The sequence below is a fragment of the Macadamia integrifolia genome, unplaced genomic scaffold, assembly GCF_013358625.1.
Source record: "Macadamia integrifolia cultivar HAES 741 unplaced genomic scaffold, SCU_Mint_v3 scaffold2013, whole genome shotgun sequence".
NCBI classification, from domain to species: domain Eukaryota; kingdom Viridiplantae; phylum Streptophyta; class Magnoliopsida; order Proteales; family Proteaceae; genus Macadamia; species Macadamia integrifolia.
In genome coordinates, this window is record NW_024868462.1 from 92,055 (window position 1) to 103,859 (window position 11,805).

The 11,805-nt window shown below is 34.9% G+C and overlaps 1 protein-coding gene across 1 annotated transcript; it reads right to left on the reverse strand.

Moving 5' to 3' along the window:
- Window positions 1-5,569: 5,569 nt before the first annotated feature.
- On the reverse strand, window positions 5,570-7,700 carry LOC122065433 (transcription factor MYB60-like). Its single transcript, XM_042629250.1, has 3 exons — window positions 7,516-7,700; window positions 7,116-7,245; window positions 5,570-6,554 (listed from the first exon to the last, which is right to left on the reverse strand). The coding sequence occupies exons 1-3, from the start codon at window positions 7,646-7,648 to the stop codon at window positions 5,870-5,872; spliced, it is 948 nt and encodes a 315-aa protein (XP_042485184.1). The 5' UTR covers window positions 7,649-7,700; the 3' UTR covers window positions 5,570-5,869.
- Window positions 7,701-11,805: the final 4,105 nt, after the last annotated feature.

Below are 11,805 nucleotides of genomic sequence, written 5' to 3' on the forward strand. Positions count from 1 at the left end.
AAAAAAAAAAAAAAAACTTATTTATTAGGAAATAAAACCTCCCCTCTTTATATTTGAAATTTGACTCTCTTCCCTCTTCACTCCTCTCTCCCTTCCTTCTCTCTCTTCTTATTTATTAGTAAACAAAATCTCCCCTCCCCTCCAATCTCTCTCATAATTATATTATAGAAAAATTTAGCCAATAATAACCCGTTTTAGTTGGGATAAGACTGAAAAGAGTTAAACATAGATCAATTTAAAAAAAATAGTCAATGGTTAGTGGACTTTGCAAACATGGTTTGAGATATTGATATTGGCTATCGATCTAATGGGGACTAGTATAGGTATCAGATCGGTCATATAAGACAGTTTTACTCTCAAAGATACCGATTTTATGAGTGTATTTTGATAATTATGACCTTCGTCCATACCATTTTCGTATCATACACTGATTCATGATCTGTCAGGTATCAAAATCAGTGGGTGTGATATGATTTGGTGGACCGATACCGATCCATCAAACCATGTTTGCAACATATTCCATTTGGATTGTTGTGTTGGACAATCAAACCTTCTAGATCTAGAAGATTTGTAGTTCATAGCTCATCTAGGATGAACCATGTCAATTGTGTGTATAATCTTTATAGGAAAATAACCACTTATATCGTCGATAGGGCAGGGCATAATATTTTTTTTTCCCGGTCAACATTATGCCTAACATAATTTATTTATTTAGTGACTTTTATCATATTGCCTAAATGAATGAGAAAGAAATAGAGAAGGATTGAGTGAGGCCATAGTGTTAAAAGTCTAAATAATGGAGTATTAAGAGTTTTGACTGTATATCTCCTCCATTTTCCAATCCACGCATAAGAAAAATTATTACTTCTTTAATTCCAGATCTTGAGTGCAAATTTTGTGAACTCATTTCACGATTTGACAAATTTCCATGCGACATCACCATGTAAACAACATATCGAAAGTAAAGTCTCCCCCCCACCATGAAGAACTTATCCTAACACAAATGCAATTTTTCATTTATGTTGGGAAAAGTAAGAAGCTGAATGATTGGAAACAAAAGAGGTTTTCAAACCCAAAAGTAAACTTAGGTAACTTTCTGGATTCCTCTCATTTTCCAAAATAAAACAATATTGATTCAATATGTTGAACATATGGGAATTAGCATACTTTGATTATGGTGATGGAGTGTTTATGCATTGCTTTGTAGAGTTTTGATGTGAACTGGTCAAATGTAGATTACAAAAGCTGTTGGATTGATATTAAAGAAATGTTAAGAACTATGCTTTCCACGTCCTAATTAGGCTAGAGCTCTTTAGTCTCTATCACTGTCTATAGATCCACATGTGCTATTGTTGAGTCAGCATGTAGATGAGCAATGATAGTTTTGCTTGCCAGCATTAGCAATAAATAATGGAATACATGGCACTGGTCTGAGAAGAGAGTACATACAGAAAGCATTAGCATAGAAAATGTAATACGAGGCATTTTCGAGTTAGCTGTAGATGAGAAATGATAGTTTATATTAATTCCATTATGTTGACTATTAGTAATAAAAAAATGTAATACATGGCATTGGTTTGAGAAGAGAGCATATACAGAAAGCATTAGCATAGATTGTACCATAAATGATTTTTCTTATGAAATTAAAATAAAACCTGAACCCCTTAAATTTGCTATATATAGATTGTGTCATAAATGATTTTTCTTACGAAAATAAAATAAAACCTAAACCCCTTAAATTTGTTATATAGAGTACAGACTTGTGACCACATGAATAAATAGTTACACCGATTTTAGATTTATATTAAAAAGATCTTTTATTGCCAAATGTTCATCTTTAACGATATATCTATTTTCATGATTTTCACATAGAGCTAAATTTGCTTGTAGCAAATTTTTATTTAAAAGTATCAATAGTCATCAATTTCCAACATAAGATTACATGTGTAGGAAATAAGTGAAAACATGATGAATTTGCAATTTTTGTCTACACAAACAAAAAAAAGTTTTGCCAATTCATGTGTGCTTTTACTAGTATCTATCTATATATATATATATATATATATATATATGAAAACTATTTTTCATATACAATTTTTATTATCAAAAGCCTAAAACATGGTCTCAATAGAACCATGAAATTTTGTAGGATATGAAAATACACATATATGATTGAAGACATTTCTTCCATAAACCTCACATAAGCTATTTTTCTAGGTATTTAGGCAATGAAATGACATTCCAAAACCTTTATGGAAGATACACATCTCATATCATAGCTAGCTTCCACTACATGGCACTCCAGGTTTGCTGCTTGTTTTATAGAAAACTGTGTTCGGTTGTTCATATAATGCCAACAAAGGAAGATTTTTAAAGTAAGGACATTCTACTGCCTTTTGCACAATGTAGAGCCAGTATCAGAATGACTTCAACTGCCTCAGTTTTGATTTGGCACATAACAATGAGACCCAGAATAGAGCAAGTGATTATCTGATCATTGTAGTGCATACACATTCCCAATCCTTTCAGTTTTAAACATTTTCTGTGGTTATGTTTGGTTGTAAGGATATTTAAGGGGAAAGGAAGTGAAACTTTCATATTTAAAAAATGGAATTTTTATAATCATTAGTCCATGTGATCCCATATGATTGTATAAACTATTTTATTTGTTTAACCATATTTAGTAATGACACATATTACATGTAATTTTTATTTGACATATTATAACAAAGGGTTTTGGATGCAAAGTAAAGTGAAATTCAATAACCAAATATGGAATAATTTGAATTTTATAATATAGTCACATGACTCTTCCATGTTGTGTCTTAGGAACCTCTTCAATACAGTATGGATTGCTAGGCCCCGTTCACAGTTTTTCTATAGATGATACACGAGGAATATTTTTTTTTTTGTGCTTCTTCCTTCTAATGACCGGCATATCTATGATTGTTTTCCCCGTATGAAGAAGCAGGCATTGGTCCGTAAAACCTATAAAAGAGAGATCATTGTGGTACGAAGTAATCTTTTGCCCTACGTCACTCGATTCGCACGCAACCCCACCCTATTAGGGGCAATGATTACAAATATTTCTTTTTTAAGTATGAAAATTTCACTTTCCTTCCCTTTAACTCCTCGTGCAACCAAACGAAGCATATGGTCTCTTATAGCAAAAGACAACTTCTTTCCTACAGAGGGATCCTCCCTAACATATATATATATATAACCAAGGTGTCTGGGCCAACTTATGCGCACCTCAACTAATCCTCAGGGAGACTAGCACAACAACCCCCCGATATAGTCTCCACTTAAATCAACTAAGCCTCGGGGAGACTAGCACAGCAACCTAGCTCCACGGTCTCCACTTAAATAGTAGATGCACAGATGGAGAATCAAACCTGGGATCGTACACCTATCCACACAATCCCCAATTCACCTTAACCATCTGAGCAACCTACAGATGGATCCTCCCTAATAGGCTCATAGCAGTCTTAAGAAAGTGAAGGTCAGCAATGTCATAGAACTGAATACAATAACCCAACTGCCCATCTACGTACATGTCGTTATATATTGACCATTCTATTTTTTATTAATTTCTGTACCTTATGTAAAAGTATTTAGATTTTTTAAATTTTATTTCCTAAATAAGCTAATGTCCATCACCCAAGTAATTCTTATTTTTTTATGCTCTGTATAAGAAGTACATCTAAATGACTTATTGGTTCAAGCCCATGAGAAAAAGTTGCTACTTCATATTCCAACCCTTCCTCTCGTACTGCTTGTAGATCACAGATGAAGAACTAATCTCGGAGCCGATCTACAGGAAAGGTTCTCCGAAGCTCAAGTTAGAATTGCTATAGAAAGAAAAAGCATTTAGGCTATGAGGATTCAAGATTGCATACCTTCTTCCTTTAGGACCTTTTCTTTATATAGCCCCTCTCCCATTAGCTCTACCTAGACCTAGGGCTTCCTTTTCTCGAGGTGGACACCTTGGTCGGTCTGGTGGTCCTTCGCATGCATGTTAGGGCCATAATGGTTGGTGGACTCTTGCTCTTGTACATCCGATCCCGGTGATTGATTCGTGGGCTTCATATGTATCCATTGAGATCCTAACAGTTGACGAGTCTTTTCCTCCGTACCCTTTCGGTAGGTGGCTTCCTCTATACATCGATTAGTAGGGTTTTTCCATCTGTCTGTCAGGCTACTAATAACTGACTTGTGGTTGCTTTGTATCCACACAATTGGGAGACCTGCAACTAATCCTGCGTTACTTCTTGGCTAAGTAACTGGGGGCCATGCTTGGTCAAACCTTGAACCTGAGTTTTGGCATTTAGTTAGACCAGGGTTTGTGTGCAAAGGATAGTTCATGTAAAGGCTAAGTGTGGTTGTTCGTTCTGTGGTCTCCCCATATATTCGTGCCCGCTTGCATATCCTTGCTTGTCTGTTTGTCTGGCCTTTGTGAGGTCTCGTGCGTGCTCATGTGCCTTCCTGTTCGTCTATTCATTAGGAGACTTCCTGCTTGCCTACTCCCTTGTAAGCACCCTGTTCATTGTGAGGTCACGTGAGTGCTCACGTGCCTTTCTATTTGCCTGTTCGTTAGGAGACTTTGTGATCACCTACTCCCTTGTAAGCACCCTGTTTGTTGTGAGGCCACGTGCCTTTTCTATTTCTTAGGCGTCGACATGGCGCCTTTCTATTGGTCTGTTGTATTTATGGCATATCAAAACCTATCTCTATTTTTCTGCCTCATAAGATAAGAACTGTATTGTTTTAATATTTGTGCCCTGTATTGAATTGAACTCTTGGTATATGACCACCCTTTTGCAGTATGATCTATATTATCAAGATTGAAGGAGTATCAGTGTATTTTCTACTGAGAAAAGAGTGCACCACCTCCAATTTCACCCACAAAACTTCTTATAGGATTGATGATGAACTAATAAAGTTGTGGCAAAAAGTTATATAATGACTAAAGGTTATGGAATTAAGTCTATACATCAATTACATGGAAACCTCCGATTCTAACATAGGAATCCTATATTACTCATATCTATGTTTTTGTTGGTCTTGCAAGGTTTGCAAACCAAATAAATAAATAAAAGGGCAGTGTTTTTTGGGTGGGACAGAGAGGCGCACCCCAGGAAAAGCCAGCCTCAAGGTGTGCACCCCAGGAGGGGCCCAACCTCAGGGTGGGAGATAGGATTGTATACATGCATGGAGTGAGTCAATCAGAAATCATACTTGGAGGGTAGCACTGTGGGTAGGCAATGGATAAGAAGATCGGTGTGTGATCATAAATACAAAAGTGGAGAGTATGTAATTTCTATGTCGATTGTTGTCGTAGGGTTCGTGTATGAGATAGGTTGGGGCCATTTCTATCATTTGAAAAGTTAGCCAAAAATTGTACCAACTTTTTTTTTTTTTTTGAAGTATACATATTTGTATAGGATATACATAGATAGATAGATGTCACGTTACCTACTTATATTGGCATCTTACATGCAAAATGTATGTAGAAAAATGGTATATTTAATGAAAGATAGAAAATTGGCCCACATGTTAAAACAGGAAAGAGACAGTGAGAGGGAAGTAAACACTAGCAGCCTGCAAAAAAACAAAAAGCTTTTTTCTCATCCAATATAAATATGTATCCAAAATAATTTTTTTATTTTTTTATTTTTTGTAACTTTATTCTCTGATGATCCTTAATAGATAAACTAATGAATATTACCTACGTTGGCTTAGAAGTCCCCAACTTAATTTTTGAGAACCTTACCAGTAAGGTATAACTAAAAATGACAGACTTTTTATACTAGAAGTCTTCTTCTGTTTATACTAGTAGCTTAAACTTCAAAAGAAAGTTGAAAGAATATCAAAAAATTGAAGATAGCTCCATCATTTCATCTCCTTGCCCTGTTGTCTCATCCAATAGCCACTTCTCAATCAATGAAAGAGGCTCACGATTCTCCAACTTCTGTTCCCTATGGTCGGTGTCTATGGTTTGAGGCCCATGCATAGAGTCACAGGAAGACTTGTTCCAACCTATATTGCTCCAATTATCAAGAGATAGAAGAGATTCAAAATCTTCATGAGATACAAGGTCATAGCTTCTTCCTTGCTCAAGTTTTGGATGGTAGCTGTTGTTGTTGCTGGTCATGTTATCATTATTGTCATCTTTGTTACTACTGCTACTGCTGCTGCTTCTTTTGCTTTGTTGCTTTATCTCTTGGGATTTTCCACCAGTATTAGTATTATTAGGCATTGGAGAAGACCTCATCCAGCCTTCTAAGAGTCTTGAAATGTTGTCAGTGCTCGAAGCATAGGTGGAGGGGGTCTGGTTTAACATGAAGACTGAGGAAGGGTTGGGGGAATCAAAGCTCTTTTTCTCACTGTAGATGATGGAAGAAGAAGGCTGACAGGTGGTTGAACCTGATGTTATATGACGGTGGTCCAGAGCTGTTTGAAACTTCTTAATCTTCTTCTTCAAGTGGGTGTTCCAGTAGTTCTTTATATCATTGTCTGTTCTTTGTGGAAGATAGGAAGCTATTACTGCCCATCTGATAATAAGATGAAATAAAAAGAAAAGAAAATGGTCATGATTCAATTAAAAAAAAAAAAAAAAAAAAAAAAAACCACGGTAGAAAATGAGTATCCTAAAAACTATGTAGAAAATAGTGGAAAAACAAACAATAATCACACAATATAAAGATTTACGATAAGATTGTCTATGTCTACTGTAATAAATGATCTATTTCACTATCAATGAAGAATAGGGTTATAACCACTCATTCTCTCATTTTTTTTCAGATTGATTACAAGGAAAGAACCCTCACTACAAAATATATAGCTAAACTTTATACGTATAGGTAATTTACCTATGTCCACTTATGCAAGCAACAGAGTAAAAGATATGATTACCCTCAAGAATGAAAACTAGATGTTTGTGATGACTTCCATTTTGTCAATGAAGATCAAATAAGGGATATTGTATGGGGGTCTATAAATAGATCCTATTGATAGAAAGTGGAGAAAATCTCCCTAGGAATGAGTAGTTTGTGATTGGTTGAGTGCTTCAATATAATTAAAAATTTGAATACCAATAAGATTTTGAGAATTACTTGTTACCCAATGAAGCTTGCAGATGAATTATGATCCCTTCTTCATGAGGAGTGAAGTTCCCACGCTTGATTCCTGGTCTGAGGTAATTAGTCCACCTCAACCGACAACTCTTACTGCACCTAACCAATCCTTTAAATACACCAAAAGAGAAAGAGAGAGAATCAGATCAGAAAAGCACTGAATTCTCATTCCTAAACAAAACTTTAAATAGAAAATAACTATATTTTCTAGATAAAATCATGAAAACAATGAAGAAGAAAACTGTATTTTGATTAACTATAAGCTGTGTAACTGAAATGAAATTTTGAGAAATCTTGAATAAGCATTGGGGGATTAAGAAAAATCAATTAAAGAAAGAAAAGAAGATGGAAAAGGTATTGGGTCTTTATTTAAATGTACCTGTGCTTGTGGGCACTGATCTCCAATTTCCTGGTCCATGTTGTTGGATGTATGAAACCAAGATGATATCCTCTTCAGGAGTCCAAGGACCCTTCTTGATACCTACCTTATCACAGCAAGGAGGCCTCCCCATGGCCTATTATTAGCTTCACCTTTTCTCTCTATACTATTATACTCTGAAGTCTGCACTACACAAACTTCTCCACTAACATATCGACTCTATATATAGAAATGGGAGGAAGCTACTTTTCATTTTTCACCCACGGATCTGTCCCGCTGACTCACTTGACTTTTAATTCTTCTTCTTTCTTTTTTTTTTTCTCTCTCTCTCTCTCTCTCTGGTCACATTCTCACATGCATCAGCAGTTCTTCCCAGAAGGTAGAAATTTATTGCTACTCTATATTTATTTTTTCTTGATCTCCCAATATGATTATATGCCATAATATTAAGGACCTGGTGGTCGACATCCGGGCAACGGTAAATTTTTTATTTTTTATAAGTAATATCAAATTTATTGAAAAAAGAAAAAAAAAACATTAATTGTACAGAATTATGGGGATAAGATTTTCCGCAAAGTCTAGAAGACACTCGAAGACAAATCTTATGAGCACAAGGAACCCAAGTGGTCGAGTCTAGAAACAGCTTCTCCACGAAGTAGGCGTAAGTCTACTTACATTATTACCCTTTTCAGATCCTGCAGTAGAATGAACCTCGTGCACTAGATATGTCCTTTTTACCATAATGTTAAGGAATTAATATGGTTCTATTTAATGTTATTTCAACGACTTCACTAGATTTTTTTTTTCTAGCAACAATATAATCTCTCTCTTTCTCTCTTTCTCTCTCTAGATATTGCGTGGTAATATTTTGAAATTTTGATCTAATTTTTTTCTTCTGAAATAGAAAATAAAATTACCCCATATAAATATTCATATCTTAAATTTCTGTCCGTAGGTATATATATTTATGATTAAATTTATACACACGTACATATTTATGATTTCGTTAATATCTAGTAGGTATATATATTTATGATTAAACTTATACCTATGTACATATTTATGATTTTATTAATACATATTTATTTTATTGTTCTGTAGATATTAAAAACTAATAATTAGATGGAGGTCAACCTCTCCTGTTAGCTAGGTCAGCTCAGTTCCATCTCATGCAAGGCTTGGGCTGTATAATTCACTAGCTAGAGGTAGATGTGCAACATTACTGGCAGTTCTGAGTTATCAAGTAGGCCCGGATCAAGGTTGCCCAAGCCAAAGTTATTTAAAGGAACCATCAAGTCCTGCATAAATATATTTATAAATGCTAGTACTCCTTCATCTACATTAACGGACCCAATGGTATATACAAAATCCACTAATCCCAATTTGAATTATTTCAGTCAATGATATTGATTAAAGATAATTAGGTGGGCCTTTAAGTGTAATATTAATATTGATTAATTAAAATCATGGTGATCAGGTGATGCATGAGATTTGATTCAATTATAACTGTTCAACTAAAGGATAATTTATTTTTCTCATTTTTCCATTTCTTCATCCCATTCTAAGTATAGTTGGAAAACCAAGTTTTTTTTTTCTTTTACTTACTCGTCTTCAGAATATCTGGCCCGTCGGCCTGATCAAACCTAGTTAGGGAAAGTCATGTTTATTTTCAATATATATATATATATATATATATATTAAAAATTAGTAAAAAAAAATAGACATATATTCTTCTGTTAGTAAGGTTTTATACAACTCCATTTTGTACACACTTTAGTTTATGAATAATTTGATAAACTAAAAAGATGAGAGGAAAGTTTTGCAGTTATTAGCTGTGAGAAGTTGTAGAGGGGCTTAGATTCTCATTTTCTCTCAACGAACTGTCAATCGAGGGCTTTTAACAATTTTACTCAACTCAATTGGAATAATTTAATTTTTTTTTTTAAATGATCAAATTTACTGATTTTATTATTACTCAGATGAAAAAAATCGAATCTCATTGGACTCAGATTAGTTGTGAGTCTTGTGACCTATTCTTGTCATTTTTTACCCCAACCTAGTTTACAGGTTTCTTACTCAATTTTTCAAAAATTTTGACGCGACTCAAACAACGTGCCTTAACCAAAATCAGTTTCAAACTACGATTATTATCAAGCATAAATTTATGAGGAAAACACAAACGAGAGAGAAAGAGAGAAATAAAGGCATGGGTCCACGCGAGGATCCATGGAATGACAGGATTGATTCTTGGAGCTTCTTTAATCATCAATCAAAGCAATAAATAACAAGGTTGAATGAGCGTTAATCAGTAAACACTCACCAAAACGAAGAACGGAAAAAGTGAGTTATTGTACGTGGTGGAATGAAAGAAAACGACCCCAATCAATCAAGAACACTTTCAAACTCGTGTCCACATACTCAACCAAGATCTATAAATCATCATTTTTTATTTTTCTTTTTAATTTCTCCTCACATGCCTCATTCTCTTAGCTAATTAGTTATCTTCTTCTTCTTCTTCATAATTAGAAACCAAAAATTAGTGATACATGACTATACGTCCTGATCAACTCTATTTTATGTTATGTTATCGACGACCTCCAAAGGATGAATTGAAGGAAAAGGATTTTGACACGCAGAGGTGGTGTTTTAGCTTGGTTTTATCGCCTTTGTCATGTGTACCTATTTGGGTCCATTCATTCCATTATTGTTTCCATCACAACTCACAACCCTTTATTACAATTTAGTACTCTAAACATTTTTCGCGTGGTTAAAAGAAACAACCTAGCTAGTGTAAGGTCATTTTATATCTTTCTTATTTTTTATGTTTTTCTTGGAGAAAGGTCCTTTATACTGGGAAATAAAGGAGATGCATCTATTGGCCATGGAGTCGGTTTTAGTCTGGCTAAATCAGTCTTTCTTACTTTAGGATTTCATAGCATAATCAATTCATTTAAGTAATCGGTTATCATAGACTAGGCATGGTTCCATTTATAAAGGTCAATCGAATACTATTCTTTAACCAGGTCTTAGGCTGGGCTTATATGGGCCACTTAGCCATTTATAACTAAACAGACTTTAAACATGCTTTAAACATTTCTGGCTTAGCAAAGGGACTCTAAAGATGTTCTACGTGGACTTTGTATGGGATTTAACCGTGTTGGGTTGAGTTAGGCTCTTAGGCAGTCTGTCCCAATTAGGCGACCATCGAGCTAGACCCTTGCATTAGGAATGATCGATTGATATTCAGTCCAAACTGAAGCCCAACACATTTAATAAACGGAACATGCCAATTAATCTCAAGAGGCAGATTTTTCAATCGGGCTGATCTGTCAAACCAACTGGTGACACCCGTGCATTTTTCTTCTTATTGACCAAGATACCTTGCCATCTTTCCAACCGATGTCTTCTGTTTTTTACTTGAGTGCAAGCATGCTTCCTCCTCTTTTCATCTCCTATACTTGAATGAGGAATGCTTAAAGGCAACAAGAAATTCTTATCGATCAAGCCTACCGATTACTCTTCGTAGGACTTCATGAGAAGGTTGTTTTGTATCTATCTCTCTCTCCTCCTTTTATTTCCTCTCCTCCCCATAGAAAATCCACTCCATCTCTAATTCCTCTCTTTCCCATAGAATCTCATCTGGATAAAAATTACATATTCCATTGTTTCCTTTCCTTCCATTTTCTTGTCAATTCAACCCATAACGTGTAGGACCCACCCCCGCAAGTTTTCCACCATTTTTTATCCGTCAAATAAACAAGGCCTAAATAAGTGCTTCTATGGTATATTACACCCCGGGTGTAGCTCCACTAGTCCAAAGGCACTGTGTGTTAACATACGTCTTTATTTTGAGTCTCCTCACGACTGATCTGTTATACAAGTTAGGCATGGCTATGTGTAACCAGGTTTTACCCTTAGGCCTGAACCGTAAAACCGGACAGGAATTATGCTTCGACCCCTTACCATCAGTCTCTGTTAAGTGAGGCTTTGAAATGAAATTTTACCCTTTTGACTAAACACATAACCCATCCTATTTTACATTAATCTCTCAATCTTCTTCGAATCCAACCTCTATACCTCTATCTTAAAACTTATACATGTGTGTTGTATGAATTTAGAATTGGTAGTGGATGATATTCAATTATATGTCATAAAACTTATAATGAGACATGAGATATATATATGCATTAGTGTTGAATACTGTAGTTATTTTGAATATTAGATGCAAGTATTCATGTAATAATTCCTTAATTATACGAGTATAGTATCCTTTTTTTGGTCCCGTTTGTT

What these genes read in the sequence shown, in the direction of transcription:
- LOC122065433 (XM_042629250.1), bottom strand. Translation starts at nt 7,648, where the DNA reads ATGGGGAGGCCTCCTTGCTGTGATAAGGTAGGTATCAAGAAGGGTCCT. An exon ending in ATCAGTGCCCACAAGCACAG is followed by an intron (nt 7,246 to 7,515) that starts GTACATTTAAAT and finishes GTGTATTTAAAG; the next exon opens with GATTGGTTAGGTGCAGTAAG. An exon ending in CAAGCTTCATTGGGTAACAA is followed by an intron (nt 6,555 to 7,115) that starts GTAATTCTCAAA and finishes TCTTATTATCAG; the next exon opens with ATGGGCAGTAATAGCTTCCT.